Source organism: Siniperca chuatsi, linkage group LG12, assembly GCF_020085105.1.
Source record: "Siniperca chuatsi isolate FFG_IHB_CAS linkage group LG12, ASM2008510v1, whole genome shotgun sequence".
Lineage (NCBI taxonomy): Eukaryota > Metazoa > Chordata > Actinopteri > Centrarchiformes > Sinipercidae > Siniperca > Siniperca chuatsi.
In genome coordinates this window covers 9,974,657-9,993,604 of record NC_058053.1, presented here as the reverse complement: position 1 = coordinate 9,993,604, position 18,948 = coordinate 9,974,657, and the positions used below count along the sequence as shown (strand labels likewise).

The following is an 18,948-nucleotide window of genomic DNA, read 5'->3' as shown; positions in this document are numbered from 1 at the left end:
GTGTGTGTTGCTTTTGAGCTAATTAGACTTGCTCTGGGTAGGAAGAAAAACATACTTTAGCTTTTCATGATTGGATAAACTATGGCTCAGACAAAACACACACACATTGTGTCAGAATACTATATCAGGTTATACAATGTGGTTGCATTATTAAGGCTTTTGATTGCTTTCTCAATTCTAAAAGCGTTTTTTGATGTAGCCTGATAATCAGACTGGGTTCCCATTTCTTTTAATTTCATTCATTCATTAGTTAAAGCTTGTATGTTGGTATTGGTAATGTTTTTGAATTAACAGATTGTTAATAATCAGAAGAATCCTCCTCTGTATATTGCATCAGAGGTTTGGTGTTAATAACAAAATGCCAAAATAGCTTTAAAGGCATCTTGTGTCATATTTGTGTCAACCTATACTCACACATTAGACAGAAGTGACAGACTCAGTAGTGAGCAAGATTATTAAAGAAGGAAAGACATTTTAAAGAAGGAAATAGGATGTTCCTCCATTTTCTGCCGATCAACCTCCTCCCTGCCCAGGAATGTCCACACAAACTAACCAGACAGTAGTTATTGTTTTCTAAACCACTTCCTGACCATCCATGCCCTGAGGACTGCTATTCAGAGCAGTATCTTTTCCACTAGTGTGAATGCTACTGAATGCTACTGTGTGCACTGCCGAGTTAATTATGGCTTAGGATGAATCTGGCTTTTACAAAGCACTCAAGACATTAATAGCTGTCAGAGGGCTAGTCTTTTAAAGGCCTGAGGATTGCTGCATTCCCAACGCATTACATTTTGATCTGATTCCACATTGTGTTGCTACAACTAGAGCTTAGACTAGAGCTTAGAAGAGAGTCCCAGTCTCCAGTGTAGACTTGTTTGTCCTTGTTTGGAAGAGCGGTGAACTTGTGTGATGTGGACTGTGTGTGTGTGTGTACTAACTTGATGCATGTGGTGTGAAAGACTGTGAAATGTTTATTGCAACTCACACATACTGTAGCGTATTGATACTACATTGAATTACTGACTTTTAACATGAGGTACAATGGGTTTCTATAGTAGTTTAAGTTATTGAGGTTTCATTGGAGGATTTGTATGTCCCAAGATCTTAATGCTCTGGAAGCACAATAAATGCCTACCACTGTCTTCACATTAAAATGCATTAATTGTGAGGCAGACTCAGTTAGTCTTATGTTAGTATCAATAGTAGATTAATGCATCAACATTTGCTTACTGCAACAAATGAACAGAGCAGCACAGAAAACAACGAGGCTCCCGCAGCGACAAAGCTTTTTGAGTGATAGAATTACTGCTTACATTAATGATAAATATTATGCATTAAGTACTGTCATATGCATGACTTTGTATCACATTTGTGACTTATAAAATTAAAACTATCAGATACTAAATTCTAATTTTGAGAAATTTGACTTCCTAGTTATTCTTATGAGATACCAAGTAATGATATTGACTTGCTATGTCAAAAACAGGAAATACTTTTTCATGTAATTGTTTTTTCCGAACAATTTGTTGCCAAAGACGGCTATTATATCTATCTCTCTCTCTCTCTCTCTCTCTCTCTATCTATCTATATATAGAGAGAGAGAGAGCGAGAGAGAGATATCTATATAGATATATCTATATATATCTATATCTACATATATATATATATATATATAGCCCACACCGTGCTGGCCCACACCGCTGTAAGACTAGAAGTAATTATGATTTCTGTTTATAGTTGTTATTGAGTTTTTCTTTGTTGTCTATAGTATGTACTGTGTGTTTAGTACACCAATGATAGATAACTGCCTGACCGATGCAGAAGGAAGTATGGAACAACAGGTTGTGCAATGGTCCTCTACCTCTTACAGCAGTTCCTGCATGGAGTTTGTGTGTGCAAAGAGACTTTGAAATGGTTATTTCACGCTATTTTTATTCCCACTTCAAGACATCTCTATTATTTTTCTTATTAATACAAAATATGCATTTGATTCTTTCAATACTGCAGAATATTTTGCACTCTTTTATTTATGTTAATACTGTTTTTTGCACAAATTCCTAATGTGGGGATCACAGCGCCACGTTCTTACCTAAATATTCTGTAAGTATGGCATTAAGAACTGGGTTTGTTTATGTTTGCTTTATTCTTATTTACATGCAATGTTTCTTTTGCATTAGCCAATTTCAATAAAGTTTCACTAACATTATTTAATAATAACAATAATAATAATAAACTTTATTTGTATAGCACCTTTCATACAAGAAATGCAGCTCAAAGTGCTTTACAACAATGAAAATACATACAGTGCTTCACATGAAAGACATAGAATGAACATAAAAACAGGGATAGAATGCCATAAGTGAAGAGATACATTTTTACCTTGCTTTTTAAAAATATTTAGCGAGCTGGCTTCCCTGATAATAGGTAGTGATGTTCCATAGTTTTGGGGCGTAATTGACAACAATAATAATAATAACTTTATTTGTATAGCATATCTCATGCAAAGATGCAGGCCAAAGTGCTTCACAAGACATATCATATCAATAATAAACAAAGGCAATAGAAAGAAGAAAGAAAATAAACAGTTTGATAAATGATACTAGCAATGTCAACCCAAATTAAAATATCAAGTTAAAAGATAGGTCTTTAATTTATATTTAAAAATACCAAGGGAGTTTGCTGTCCTGAGATCCAAGGGGAGGGGGTTCCAGAGATCTCAGAGTTCTTGCTGGGACATAAAATGAGAGGCAGTCACAGATGTATGAGGGTGCTAGATTTTGTAATGCTTTGTAGATAAGTAAAAGGACTTTAAAATCTATTCAATTCAATCAAGCAGTTCACCCTCCCTGTTTCGGATATAGCCCATCACGAGCAAATAGGTTGGGACGATTCCAGAAGACAGAAAAGTTGTCTACAAAAGGAATCCCAGTTTTGCAAGCAGTGTCCTGAGTTTGCAACTGGCTGATCCAACTGAACTTAACATCCGCGAATCGTGGAGGAGGCAGAGAACCCGATATAACACTGCATGCCTGATTCCACCACAGTGTCAATAAGGGATTTAAAATCTTGTTTCAGATTTGCTGAATCTTAATGTCATTTAATCATGTGTCAGAACTAAAGAGGCAGAGGAATTTTTACTCAGGAGTTTGGGGAGTATGGAATTAATGTGGAGTACTCGGGATCCAGGATAACAACGAAGTTTCCGTCTTCGGGATGTAAATGTGTCGGACTATGGAGGAGCCCACAACAAGACCTTTTGGGTGGGACACTTTAGGGGGGTCATCCACTTATAACAACCTTCCCGATGAGGCGTCCACAGCTCAGTGAGGAGGCCAGGGAGAAGCCGCCACAGCTTGGTGACAAGGCCGGGAAGAAGCCTACATACCGACCGGATCAACACCAGATGATTTCCCACGGAGATTATAGTCCCGCTGCAGGGATTAGGCTTCTGCCTGCAGTAGTAGGGTCCTGACAGTATCAGCGGCCCTCCTGGACAAGTTAGATCCCAATGCTCAAAACAAGCTAGGGTGGGTTTCGGATGGAGAGGTGAATAAAACGGCTTAAAATCCACGGCCGATGACTAAAATACTTGATTCTGTTAAAAGATATAGTTAAAAACGACCAAGATCTAAAAGGAGTATCATAAAAATCTTGGTGGAAATCGGATAAATAGTCAATTTACGACAGTGCCTTTGGCAGGTATACACAAACTGTTGCGAGTTGTGTTACATTTCCAGGCATACACATAATTATGATGGATCATCCACACACCCAATATAATGTGTCAGTGGCAGTCAGTGTGGTCACAGGGTTTGACCTTTCACACACTTAACATGGCAGATCTATGAAAACTGCTTGATTATCCATTCAGTCTGGTCATTGAAGGCTCCCTTCAGCTCCTCACACCTCCAAGGTCCTTCCTCCTCTTCTACACCACCTTTGATCTCCCTGAATCTTCCTCCTCCTCCTCCTCACACCCCACCTCCATCCTGATGGACATTCTGGGAGCTAAAGGCCTAAACCACACACACAGGGCTAGAAGTGTGTGTGCTGGCTTTACATCCACTCATCTCCCACAAACACATACTGTCACATAGGCAAAAGTGGTGACACACATACACCCACACATACACCACAGCAAACAGGAAGTGATGTGGCCATGCAGACTGAGATAACGGCAGTAAGAGTGTTTGCAGTGACAGCAAAGGGTCTACGAACAACGAACAAATCCTCACTACAGTTTGACACGAAACATTGGTAAGATGAATTTATATTACTGTTAGAACTATTTGTAACATACTGTACTATTAAGTAGCATCAGCAGCTAGGTTCCATTATTTGCTTCATGTTAGATGTACAAGTTATGTTGTTTATAGAGCTGTGTATTGTCTAACACCTCAGTATACCTTTTGAATATTGAATTAGGAAGTCAGCTTGATGTCAGTGATGTTTTATTGCATACATCTGCGACAGTTTTGAACTTTTGTGTATGTACTTGTTTGTATACTTCTGCTTATGTGTGTGAGTGATGCCAAGATTCCTAATTATTTCAATTAATGATAAATAGGTCATATGGAAAATAGGATCATTACAGCAGAGAAACAGTAAAAAGATAGATGAAATGGTTGATTCAACTAGAACATATTAAGAAGTAATGTTCAGTTTTGAAAACGCTTCATATGTTGCTAATTTAATCATTACAGTGTCTTAGGTTAGCGGTGATGAGGTTATAGATTGAAGTTGATAGAATAGCTGTTGTACCAGCATTGTCCACACAGTGGCAGTGCACTCATGTGGCAGTCACGTTGGTTCTGAAGTGACCGGGGCTCATAGGAAATGTCTGTTTTAGCTGAACAGGAGTGTGTGTGTGTGATGAGTCAGTGTAAGTGCTTAACAAGACAAATCTATCAGCACATTTATACCAGCACAAAACTTTGGACTGCATGCAACTTTAATCCAGAACACAGTATTAACTTAAATCTGACAGTGGTCATAGTGTCATCATTCCCTACACATTGCATACGCCTACACATAATGTGTTGTCATTTCAGTTGTAGTTTCAGATTTAAATTATGTGACAATTACCAGTTTTTGAATTTTGAGGGAAATGCACATCCCAAATTGACTGAATTGTAAGTGAGTTGAATAAAGCCTAAAACTATGATTCATCATGAATGTTCTGGCATACTCAGACATGTCAGCCTGTGCTATTGTGACCCTGTTGCAGCTGCTCCGAGATGTGAAGCTGATGTTGAAGTTCAATGTTCACTTTCTACACTTCCACTTTGTGTGTGTGTGCGTGTGTGTGTCTGTGTGTGTCTGTGTGTGTGTGTGTGTGTGCGTGTGCGTGTCTGTGTCTGTGTGTGTGTGTGTGTGTGTGGGTGTGTGTGTGTGTGTGTGCATGTGCGTGTGTGTGTGTCTGTGTTCATCAAACCCTTGTGGAATGCTGAACAGGTCAAGGCAAGCTGCTGAAAGTATGAACTGTTCATTGAGCATGTACCTTTCTGTACATATTCAGGAGAGCCATGGTTTACATCTGTTTCTTCTTTGGCTGCTTGTCGACTTTGCTTGTTTGGTTTCACGTCCCCTGACCAATCCTGTCCCAGCTTCGATGACGTCACAGCTTCTTGTTTGTAATTAAATAAGTCTGAGAGGCAACTTTCAGCTCCATCTGAAAATGTGCATCTGCTGTGTTTTGTGTCTGTTAGAGAGGATCTCTTGTTCCCACATAACATTATGATGAAATATTCATAGATTGACATTTTCCCCTTTTTCAATAGTTTGTTGTTTCTTCTGGGAAATAATTTTACAGTTTACAAGTCAAATTGTGTTTATGCTTGAAACTTGACAATATTACTCCATAGTAGGTGGCATTGTTCCATATATTGCAGCTTTACTCAGTCTGTATGTTCCCATCCTTCTAAACAAGCAGCTGTTCAGATTGAAACACTGACTTTTTTTACCCCTGTGCAGATACCAGTATTGCTCCTTACTGTGTTCAAAACCCTATTATATTGCCTGGCCAGGATGAGAGAGCTTGCTGGCTGATTGTAGTTTTTATCCGCATAACAGTGGTACAGCAGGTTATTGTGTGCGTATATACCCAGTTGCTCAGAAGTGTTTTTTGTTTTCGTACCCCATTTCATAAATTGAAATGATGCTACACTCACCACGGCGTACTTCGGATAATGATTTTATCTGCCGATATGGCTTATCACACATATTGTGTGATATTGTGTCGATGTGTAGGTTGATACATTTGTAAAAAGGAAACTGCAGCACATAAATGTTTTATAGATGACATTTTATGCATATTTAACCCTTATTTTTTCTTAATCCTTGTTTAATATATTTGAATATATTTGTTTTAATTCATAGTTATTCATATCACAATTTAATTTTCAGTGCATTTTACTGGTTAAAATGTACTATTATCTTGTTTACTGTTTCTGTCATTATTGATTGAGTTTATTGTTTAACTGTAAAATAGCCTGCCTCAGTATATGTCTTTGTTACGGCTCTTTCATGACCAAACATGAGGAATCCTTGCCAAAAATGTTATGTATAAATATAACGTATAAGTATTGGCCGATTTTATTTTTAATTCTAAAGTATAGATGTTGGTTTTAGCCTCAGTATCAGTCGGGCTCTGATGCTGACCTCAAATGACATCGTTAGGATGATTGGTGCATCTCTATTCCATGTAACTAGCTATCAGTTCTAACAACCTGCCTATGTATGTGTGTGGAAAATAGCCTTTCTTTGTCTCTTCTGTTTGTACTGTCTCTTGTCCATCTTGGGCTTTCTTTTTAAACGGAGGAATGAGCTACAGAAAAGTAGGAGGTCAATAGAGACAGGGGAGGTAAAGGCCAGAAAGGACAATGTCTCTCTCTTCTTCTGCGACTCTTTCTCCTTTTCTCTGAGGCATTCTCCCTCTACCTGCTGTAGGAGGAGGGGAGTATTTGATAGGTGTGCAGGCTGTGAAACCACACCTCTGTCCTTCCTACGGGTGTGAGCCCTAGAGGCGTGTTTGACAGAGAGAGAGAACGAGCTCAAACATTAACACACACTCTTTCTTTGGAGTATTCCTATTGCAGTGGACTGAGTGTTCTCAGCAGACAAGGGGTAGGAAGGAAGGAAGGGAGGGAGAGAGGCGAAAGGGAGATGAACTCTTTGAGGCTGAAAGAGTTGTCAAACTCAGACTTGTACAGGCGGAGACAGGAGAGACCAGACAGCTATGGAAGTCTGGCAGGGGACAACCTCAGGTGAGTCTACCTTTTATGAAGCTTTTAATCTTCTGTCAAATGTCAAGTTATTGATGAGACTGCAATGTTGAGAAATGTGGATTCAACTCTATGATGACTGTTATTTGTGCAGGTGCTTTACTCGCATTATAATGTATGTTGTGTGTCACTGCTATTCTGCCCATACCTGACAGTGTACACTTAAAGGTGAACACTGGTGGGGTATGCGATTCTGATCCAATTCACGACTTTTTGTCAAATTCAGCAAATATCTCATCACGGTCCACTAGCTGTCCGTTCAGTGTGTGCGCTGAAAAATAATCTGGTGTTCATACACAGCCCTGGCTCTGTAAATGGGAAATATACAAAGTGGCTCGGACCGAGCCACACAACACTATTCCAGCCATGATTTGCTGTGTCGTTGTTCGCTCCATATCATGGTATTTATCATGGTATTGGATTTCTCCAGAATTGCCCACCTTTAACTAAAAGTGTTCTATGCAGTACAAGACACAGCAACCCCTTTTGGTTCTTTATAGCAGTCCACGTGAATAGTTTTAAATGGCTCCTGTTAGAAACTATATGGTGCAATAAGGGACCACTTGAGAAATCAACAATAACCATACCGGGCTTGTAAAACTTGCCAATTTTTTTATGCCTGTCAGAATGTCCAGCATCCCCATATACTTTCTAAGAAACTGTGGTAGTTTTTTGTTTTGTTTTTTATTGTCCCTTTTAAAATGCCATGTGTTAAATCCTTTTGATGACATTTAAAATCAGCTGATGGCCTATCAATCACTAATCCCACAGTTTCTCTGCTGCCCATTGCAAGGTTACTTTCCTGTGTCACATTTCTCGACCAGTTGTTTGTAGAGGTGTTTGGCAAGCTAATATACGATTCATTCTCCATTTCCATGGTCCTTATTTTTCCCGATAAGTTAAATTTCTTTTACAGTAATAGGTTTTAAAGTGGGCTTAATCTTGTGCTATGAATGTTGACTTTATCATGTGGTGTCCTTTGGTCTTTTTGGGTTGGTTTTGTTATCATTAGCTGGTTATCAGCTTTGTTATAATTAGCTGGAGCTGATCAACACTGTCTTGCATCATGTAATGAATCAAGGACGGTTTGTTTGTGTTGCTGTACAGAAACAGTATCAGAACCTTTGAAGAAAAGTCCTTTTCTGTGGGTTGTATATTGACAAGGATAGATAAGGTGAGACGTGGTGGAGTATTTGATCAGTAAATACTGCAGCTAATGGCTGAACTCCTCTGAGTTGTGTGACCAGCAACGATAGACAACGTGTAACATATGCAGACTTTTGCAATACAATAACATCAATCAGTTTTGGTGATGTTCTTTTTCTGTCTTTCTTAAATACCTCTCTGTCTCTCCTATTCTGTCTCTCTGTGCCAATCTCTCTCTCTTTAAAGATACATTCCCACTTTGTGCAATACTGAGTTGGAGCCATGTTGTTATATCTCAGTTCCAGCTGTTTAACACACACACACACACACACACACACACACACACACACGTAGATTGATAGCATGGGTAGATATTAGCCATAGACTGTAGATATTAGGGATGCAAAACATACAGCTAAGGGGTGTGTGTGAGAGAGAGCAAGAGAGAGAGAGAGAGTGAGAGAGAGAGAGAGATCCTGAAGTGATTAGAGGAATGTAGTAATGTGAGGAATGTGGACAGAAAGAGGGAGCTCTCTCTTTAGAGGAGTCCCCAGTCAAATCACAAATACTTCATTCTTGCTTTGTTGCCTCCCTCCTTCTCATGCAATGCAAAAATAAGTGTCAGATGGGTTCTTTTATATTGTTTTCACACCATGCAGTCTATCCTAAGTAAGCACAATCTTTGCACTATGTATAATTTAATGAAAATAAAACATTTGGAGAGGAGATCATATCTGACTGGGCAGGGTCACTGTGTTGAGCAAGCAAAGCACAAAGCTCAGAAATGTATCGTCACAATCTTCTTATTTGAGAATTACAGCTTACCTGCAGTAAATATACATGCAAGTATACATACAGTGGTACTGGAGGATTAATGGTATTAAGCATTCCTAATTCCTATCTACAGTAAGTTGCATCACTTAATGCCAAGACTGCATTAAAAAGCAGATGGAGCAGAAACAAAGCATATGAGAGAAAATGATAACAGTGGCAAAAAGCTTCAGGAGATCAACAAAAATGAGTACAGAGGAGTTAGAAGCAAGGAAACCCCACCAGTGGTGGTGAGAAAGAGAATATACATGTATCAGTTTCTTTAGTTTTTTATTAGAACTTTTTCAGATTTGAACATGATTATGATAGTCAAAAGTGCATCTGCTCCACCGTGGGGTAACATCACAAATTTTAACTATCTGAAAGGTAAGTACAAATACAGCAGTGACGAAGCTATCCAAGCCATGAAAACTAGCAGGAAAGTTCTGCCAGGAGCCTTATACAGTCCATTGCCATACCTAAGTTTTTATTTTAAAAAATGCTTTCCCTAAAAATTGTATACAGAATTGTGCAGCTACATGCTAACTAGTTTTAATTAGTGCTTACCATGAAAACAATTGTGGTATGAAACAAAAATGGAACTTGGTCCACAAATATTCTGCTTTCTTCCACACTTACAAACACCATTATCATTAAGTGGCACCGCTGATCCCAAGTGAAACACACCAAGATTTCGAAGAAGTTTTATGTATGCGAAAGCAGACCTAATCATGTTCAACATTATTTAATGTAATTTAGTTGTACATTAGGGGTTTAAAATGAGCCTGTAAATGTACCTGGTAGCCCCTTATTACCAATTACATTTGTAACATAAAAGTGAAAAAATAAATTGCTTGTTACTTTACAGTATTGAAAAGGTTCGTATAATGTGTTACTGTTATCCTTTGGGCTGAATGTGTAGAATTAAGTGGAACTGGACCCATGATAGTGCAGGTCAAAATGGGCGTCAAGAACAAAAAGTGCAAAACAAAGGAAATGTTAGTCATGAATTATGTTTGCACATTCACTGAATCAGTGTGTGTCACTGAGTGTTACGTGTGTGTGAGTGTGTATGCTGGTGTTAGTGTGCAAACTCTCTATGCCTTGCCAAAGGAAAAATGGTTTTACCCAAGCAGCCCTGATGTCTGTGTTGCCATGGTTGATGTTGACACAGTATGTGAGGGGGAGGGTGGGTGCGTGAGCAGGGTGTGTTTGATCTGTTTCTTTGGCCTGGATTTGCTTGTCTCGCACCGGCTGAGTGTCTGGGTTGTTGCTTGGGTCTGAAAATTTTCAAAGGTTGTTTGCAGTCACTTGGAGATCCATTGAACCAACCTTAAGACAAAGTTTAAATGTTCTATAATATACATTTTCATTTAACTGCAGGATTGTTTGTTTTAATTAAAGATTATGACCGAACAATTATCAAATACATATTTTTTCACATTGTGATCATTTTGGCCACAAAGACACCTTGGAAAATGTTCCTATTGGCTCAGTTCTGTGCAGTGTCACTGAGTTATTCGAAGTTATCTGCAGATATGCCCCCAACCTCTGCAGATAACTGTTTGATTTCCTTGGGAATCCTGTATATTTTATAGCCTAATCCATCCTTATTAGAGAGAGACAGTCAAAATCAGTATAAAGAAAATATATCATTAGTTGAGGTTTTAGTGGGAAACTAAGAATTCAAAGACAAGCTAATCAGACAAATCCAAATTAAACACCAACCAAGCACCAACTGAAAACAGATTCCTCCAGGATCATCTAGTGAAAGGAGGTTCATCCTCAGTACTGGCCCACTGTTATTCTGCCAAGCATATCAAGCAGTGTTATAGTCTACAAGGCTTGCATTGGAAACAAACCATTGTCTGATCATCCTCGGGGGTTCAAGAGGTGTAGCATCACTTTTTGAGACACTATATAAAATCTTATATGGAATTAGCTATTATTTATTCACATATCTAAGTTTTAAATTTCAAAGCTACAGAGGTCTTTTTTTGCCTACCTAGTGCCTTTTTTTTAATGAGTTGTTTTTGAATTAGCAAAAAATGGCCAGGGGTTGTTTTTGCTGATGAAAAATGTAATAGACAACTGCTTGTCAGTGTGTTATTGGGTTAAATATTTCTGACTGTGGGAGCCAAGCGCACATGGACTGTTGAGAATCACTGCTGTTAGAAAATGAATGGCTTTACCTCCATAATAGCTGCAGAGGTCTGTTCATTGGAACAATATATTTCCTACCTCATTTTCCAAGTCTTTGACGTGGGTGACCTGACCTGTGACCTTTCCAGTGACCCCATAAGGAAGTCTCAGAATCCTATCCAGCAGAGGGCACACACCAGAGACACTTTGTCGACTGCTGACAGTTGCTGTAGCCATTTTTAAGCTCAGGTTGACATTCATATCGGCACTCACATTCTCTCTCTCTCTCTCTCTCTCTCTCTCTCTCTCTCTCTCTCTCTCTCTCTCTCTCTCTCTCTCTCTCTCATTAAAAACCGTGGCTCTTTTTGCTAAAGTATCTGATTATTCCTTTATCTGACTGCTAGAATTTTAATGTTGAACTACCAGTGGACAAAATAGTGTCAGAAGCCTATTTGCAGTATTTCTGCAGGCCAGGGCTATAGTAAAGATCACCTTAAGTATGTCCAAAACAAAATCTAATGCTGTGATCAGATGACATGCTACCAGCTCTATAATGGTCCAATCCGACAGACGTGGGGCAACAAAAAGTGAGCATTGAGCAATTTTCTGTTTTATTCCATTTGTCATAATACTACACAATCCATTCTGTGTCTAGGATGCCTCAAGAGCCCACAACAGAAAGACTATCATGTCTGATCTTTTTGCCTTTTCTAGTCTGCCATATTCAGCACACAAGAGAAAGAGGCCCTCTCCTACCTTTTTAATATTATGTACAGACCATCATGAAAAGCTTGATTTTTGTGTGGCCTGATCCCTTCATCTGACTGAACACAGTCATGTTTGAGTAATGACCAAGTATGAACTTGGATGAAGTCACATGTCTAAATGGTAATGATACCAAAGACAAAAATCCTCTCTGAAAAACAAGCTTGAACCCCATTGTTTTAGTTTTATATATTATTATTTATTATTATTTAAAGTGATATTCCACTCTTTTTTAACCATGGTTGGTGGTTGGCACTGTGGTGTGCCCAGCACTGGCATAACAATACTACAAACTGGAAACTACTAACTGTCAAAACAGAGTTCACTGTTTACGCAGATGCAAGAGCGTTTTGTCTTTTTGTCTATTTCATAAAGTTGCACAACATTTTCAGTGTTGTGCAACTTTAATTTATTACAGTGTCTCTGCTATTTGTTTGCATGTGTGTATCAGGAGTGTGAGAGAAAGGAAAGGCTGTGTTTGACCTTTCTGTTCTACCGCTGTTGAAAACTTTTGTCTAATCACTTGTCAGTAGTGGTAGCTGGCAGTTGGTCATAAAAAACAGTAAATAGCAGTGCGACCAAGGTGGTAACTCATGCATCTAACCTAGCAACCCACTGGATCGGCTACTGGCTTGGCTGGTCATTAGCTTCTATTAGAGTCTGGTAACTAGCACAGATCAGTAGCTGGCTTCAGCAAGGATATAGCCTCTGCCAACTTCTAAGTAGTCTTAATTTTGTCGCTTACCCTGCACCACCCTGGAACACCCTGCAACATGGCAATGTCTGTAATCAGGAGGAAAGATTTTGTGTGTTTCCTGTTGCACCCACCCTCTGTCCATTGTACCCCAGTCACTCAACACTGGTTCCCAGTGGATGAGATTCCCAACAGAGGCCCAGCTAAGGACAGGTGATTCTTAATGCAGTCATTGTTCTCTTTTGGAAAGGCTCTTGAAGCTTTAGGTGGTGCCTGGTGAAATATGCCCAGTTACTATAGAAAAGAAAATAGTCCCTACATGAAACTGCTCACAACAAATCTGTGGATTATCTTGAGTAACCGGGTCATGATTTCTGCAAAGAGACGTTGCTGTTGAGTTTTTCAAATGTATTTTTTTGGCGCTTTGAGCACCACAAGCCGAGTGCCATATAGTCCCATTATATAAAAAAAAAAAAACGCAGACATCTCCACGGCCGATATCTCCAAAACTCAGCAACTCACACCAAAACAATCAACAATCTAGATGGATAAATAGCACTACAGGTAAGAGGAAAAATATGTATTTTTGATTTGGGGGTGAACTGTCCCTTTTAACTAGGGTGTAAAAGCGTGGGTGTTTTGAGTGACAGAAGCCTTTCACAGTGTCACGCTGTACTAAATACATAACATACACCACTGCTTGTGTCGTGAGGGCAGTCTTGAAACAATATAAAAAAAATACTAATATTATGCATTTAGAAAATATGATGCAGTTTACAAACAAATCAAATTGCTTAAATGACTTGCTTGGAATGTTTTATGCAGTTTGGCAGTCCCTTTCAGAGGAGGTAGAGTTGGCCCCTACTATGTATACAAACTCTCTCACACACACGTATACACACAGACACAAAACAGCAGCTGCCAGCACCTAGTTTGGATTTGAGGCTCCACTGGGTGTCTATTTGTGGAATGATGGAGTCATGTAGAAGACTGTTATACTGAAGGACTCAGACATGTTTCAGCTGGACACACACACACACACACACACACACACACACACACACACAGATACAGGTCTAGAACATTGACATTCTATAGACTTGTGCATTTATTGTACATCCCTTAGTTTTGCAGGATGAACACAGCAACTGTTTATCCTGCATCATGTAATGATGCATGTTTGTCTCACTGGAGTGTATTCCAGATCTGGCTTTATGTTGTTTTGATGGTTTGGGAAGTGGTCATTAATTTGAGATGCCAGCTGAGTTTAACCACATAAAGAGCTATCATTTACCCAGAGGAGACACCGATTCATGAGTTTAAAGGAATGCCTAGGCTTAGACCAATATAGGGTTTCTAAGGACAATTAACATATTTTATAATTGTAGCTCTAGATAGCTTCAGATAGATGTTTTAAACTGATATCAAGCCGTTCTGTTGACTCACTTGGAGAAGACACCATGTTTCCATTATATCCTGACTTTAATCCTGTCTGGTAAAAATAAGCAGTTCATAAACAATCACATGACATGGTTTACTAGTAGGTTAGTGTATATATGGAAATGGTGAACGTGAGCAAGTGTGCAAAGACTCCAATTAAGCTAGCCAGCATGTGCACACTCTGGCAGTCAAAGCCAAATGTGGCACTTGTTATACCCTGTAATGTAAGCACATGGAAGACCATTGAGTAGCTAAAGGAGGGACATTAAGTTAGCAGATGAGGTGAACCAAATGCAATTGAAATCAGTAGTGTAAAAATTTGGATTCAGATCCCAACCAGTGTAGTATTGATCTGTTACACTATAAATATGTCCTTCAACCAACTGCATTGCATCCCTCATATCAGGAGGCGACACTGATTAGACAATGTCTGGCTCCAGTTTCAGCCCCTGTGTGTTTGTCTAAACATACTGCTGCTTGATTTCTTGCTATGTTGTGTTTATGACTGAAATAAACAGCAATGTGTTATCTGTTCTGTTCCTGTCATATTGGTATCTTACTGCTTTAGCTTCTCTGCTTTCCTGTGCGACATTCCCACTTTGCGCAATACTGAGTTGGAGCCACGTTGTTATATCTCCCAGAAAGCTGAGAGTTCCAGCTGTTTAACACACACACACACACACACACACACACACACACACACACACACACACACACACACACACACACACATGCAGATTGACAGCACCGGCTAGATATTAGCCATAGACTGTAGCTATTAGGGATGCAAAACATTTTTAAAAATACAGCTAAGGTGTGTGTGTGTGTGTGTGTGTGTGTGTGTGTGTGCGCATGTGTTTGTGTGTCATGGCACAGTGACCTCTGTCTGGACAGGCGTCAGGGTGGGCTCTTTAATTTCAGTAACCTGCCCAAGAATAGACAGTGTGTGTGACAGGAGGGGAGACTGAGCGTGTGTGTGTGTGAGAGAGAGAGATAGAAAAAAGAGAAAAGGTTGACGTGGGAATGAGAGAAAGAGGGAGTGTGTGCGTGTGAGAGAGGGAGAGTACTCCCAGCGCAGTCTGATCAGTGTTTCGGTCTCCTTCTTGCTATGTGGATTACAGCTCCCACTGCTTACTGGATTGCCATTCCCGTTACTGGCAACTTACATTGAACAAGCACAGAGGATTTTTATTGGAGTGTTTTGAGTTTTCACAGCGGTGACTTTAATACAGGTGTTAGGTGGACTTTTGCAGTTAATTCAGATAGTTGTAGATAAGTATGGAGATGAATGGTCGTGCCCTGCCGCCATCAATACCTGAGGATGGAGAAGCCCCGGACCATGTTCCTCATGGGGAGATGAACGGTTACCACCAGAGGCTTCGGGGTGGTGACGGGGGAGAGGCTGAGGTCCCAGTGTCCAAGTCCCAGAGACGGAAGAGCGATGTCAAAGTCTATAAGGAATTTTGTGATTTTTATGCTCGCTTGTAAGTACACAGTTTTAGAAGACAGGGGTTAAAGCACTGTAGTTAGTTGTCAACCACAATAAATGTTTGCCCAGAAGACGACACTTACATTTAAAAGAAAACAAATCTGATTATTGGATTTTGGTCCTTAAACCAAACCTAGTGAATATGCTGTATTATTATTATTATTATTATTACTTGTGTATGTATGTATGTATGTATTTGTATGAGATGTTTCACCAGAGAAATCCTATTAGTGTGGTGTGAAAGGATTTTACTCAGCAGCCAGTAAAAACCTGCAGTGAAACCTGCCTCATCCTCTTTAAAGGAGCTGCTGACCCACCAAAAAGTATTGAGTTAGTATGGTTTAAACATGATGGTTTAAGTTTTGTGTCAGCGGTTGTTTCATTGTCAGAGACACACCTCCACTTTCATCCATCATCATCCTACAAGAACCCATACTCATTAAAGCCTAACTGTAGTATCTCTGAGCAAGTATCATGGAGCATAGACCGGGACAGGTGGTTGTGGTTTGATTCCCTGGCTTGGTTGTGTGATGGTTGTGGTTGGTGGATGATTTGCCCCATCACTGAATTACCATTACAGATGAAGAATAATACATTTTGGTAACTGACATGCCAATTACACTGATGACAGTGAGGAAAAATGTTGCAAGGTAGTGGATGTGTGTGTTAAGGAATTCTACACTGGCATGGTATTAGTGTGTATGCTCTGAGCTTACTATAGTGTTACAGAATGTGAACAATTCTGATATTCTAGTAGCTGGGTTTACCAGACAGTTTGATTTGCTTAAGCTGCCTTAGGTGCCATGTTTGTACAGGGATAGCTCTGAGCGCTACAGGAGGGAGCACACAAGAAGGGCTATTTTCGTGTTGCAAAGTTGTTATGCAAAGTAGAATATGTCAACTGGCATTCCAAGTATGTGTGCATGAGGGACAGGAAGGCTAAATATACATACTGTGTTTCTGACTGATCTGGCCTCATCATAAGCTGGAGGAAAACATAGACATGGGGTCCCTACAGGTTTGTGAAGGGACATGTTGAAGCCTGGACTTTTCTTTCTCAGTGTTGGGGACAAAAAAATCTAAATTTGGATGAAGGTGTCAGCGCTCAGGTGGGACAAGCAAGCAGCAGCCACCATTGGCTAACTGTAAGATGATAAACTGAGAGTCCTGTCAGTCATGGAGAAATTAAAGCCCCTATGTGTGGTATTTGAAAATGTCTGACTTAAATGACTCCTAGTGTTATTAGATAAAAAAGCCTTTCCACACATTTTAGTAAAATGTGGTCTTTGGCAGGTGTTATATTGAGATATATAACCTGGCCCCTGTCCATCAGTATGTTTGAATGTACATTGGGGCTTTAACTTCTGAGTTGAAGAAACCACAAATGTACAGTGATGTTGGAGTCTGTAATTACATTTTGATACTTAAAATTGCTGGTCAAAATACTGGGATAAGGCAGTGGTGAGTGCAAGACCTTTTGACTTGTCTGTGCTTGGGAAAGACATTGACTGAGCTTTGAATATTCAGGCAGCAATATCTGGGTCTCAGTTTTTTTCCATAATATTGACATAAGAGTTTACTCTAATTAAAAAATGTGTAGAGAAATTAATTGATTCATTATTTCACTATCTGAATAGTCAGTGTCTGCAGATGTGTACAGAACACTGAAAACAGAGGAGAAAGTAGAGGAGATGCGAAAGAAAGGAAACTGAAGACCAGAGAAGGGACGGTAGAGGGAACAGAAGGTATTCATAACAGAAGTTATAGTCTGCATCCTTTCCCTTTGCTGACAACCAGCCTCCATTTATAGTCACAGGCCAGCATCGTGGTGTTAAGAGGGTAGAAGGAAAGACGTGTGGATTTTATTAAGAAACCTGCTCCCAACCTACTTTTGTCTGTCTGGTTACAATACCTGTTTTTGCCCCAACCTTTGCCAAAAACTGATGCTGAATCTAAAAAATTATTATTATTTTTTTTTTTAAAGTATGTGGTAGACATCACACAAACTCTGACCACTCAAAAGTAAAGACACAGGAGTACATTTACACAGATGAACCTAAACAGATTTTTTGTCCACCATAAAAGTGCAATTCAGTGCATTGAGTTTGATGAAGAAAACCTATTTTGTTTTAGTCCTACAACTGCTTATAGGCTTGGCTCTCACTCACGCAGGGTGCTAGTGGCAGATAGGAGGGTGGAAATGCCTAATGGATGTATCACTTCCTCCCACAAATCCTTTGGACAGGGCAGGGCTGTCAGTGTGTGTGATATCAGGCCAGACAGAGTATATAGAACAATATGCATTTGAAAAGTTTGAGGAGTGGACCCAGCTGAAACTGCTCATTCCTACATCTTGTTTCAATGTAGTCAGTGCATTAAAAAGGGTATGAGAAGTTACCCTTTTTTGCAGATCCTTAAAGACATTTGGTAGAACTGAGATGTGCATTGTTAAAATGATGAGCAGTTCAGAGTTACCCCCCCCCCCCCCCAAAAAAAAGAGAGAAATGATGAGCAGTGTGTCTGGGAGTTTTTGGAATTCTTGTTATTTCCCAAGTTGATCTAACTAAGTTAATATGAACAGATGGCATCACTCCATAAAAATCTGCCTGGACACACTTTGGTATTCTGACCTTTCAAACAAAGCCGGGATGGTCCCACCATTCTCTCTTCCTTTTTCTTTTCCTCTTTTAACATCTCTGTCTGCAACATGTTCCCAGTTACTTCCAGTTTGTTTCAGGTACTAAGCAGTGTTGTTATTGTCTTAATGGATTTATTCCAAGGTTCTGCCATAAATCTGTAATAGAAGTAGGGTTGGGTGATATGACAATATATATACCATGAGATGATATGAGAATTGTCCATGGGACAGATTTTGCCCTACCACATGCATCCATAACACCCATCCCAAGATAGGAGAAGAAGTCAGACTCTTGTGCTCAGTTCCCCCTACAATATTAAAGTCTTAAAAACATCCGTTGTAGAATTACTTCAGGCCGGTCAGCAACATACTGGACCAATCAGCCAACTGTGAGCAGTGTTTAAATGATAGCGTGACTTGCCTTCTCTCAAATTCCCAAACCTTGTCAACAACTATAAAATTTAAGTGTTGTAAATATAAACTGACATACCATTCAGCAATTGCATGGCACATTTGTCATCATCATTTATCCAGTGTAGGA

General features: G+C 39.5%; 1 protein-coding gene across 10 annotated transcripts in view; it reads left to right on the top strand.

Annotated features, from left to right (window-relative positions):
- The window catches only part of LOC122885055 (LIM and senescent cell antigen-like-containing domain protein 1), a 32,579-nt gene that overhangs the window by 1,384 nt on the left and 12,247 nt on the right, over nucleotides 1–18,948 (top strand). For 2 of the 10 annotated variants that reach the window (XM_044215680.1, XM_044215678.1), the window contains exon 1: nucleotides 3,810–4,257. The exons of 2 other annotated variants lie outside the window; for them this stretch is intronic. In XM_044215680.1, the coding sequence (XP_044071615.1) occupies nucleotides 4,160–4,257 (98 nt within the window). In that variant the 5' untranslated portion in view covers nucleotides 3,810–4,159. Of the gene's footprint in view, nucleotides 1–3,809; nucleotides 4,258–7,083; nucleotides 7,266–15,184; nucleotides 15,765–18,948 lie in introns of those variants that run through there. 6 more of the 10 variants (XM_044215674.1, XM_044215672.1, XM_044215673.1 and 3 more) reach the window with 5 other exon arrangements.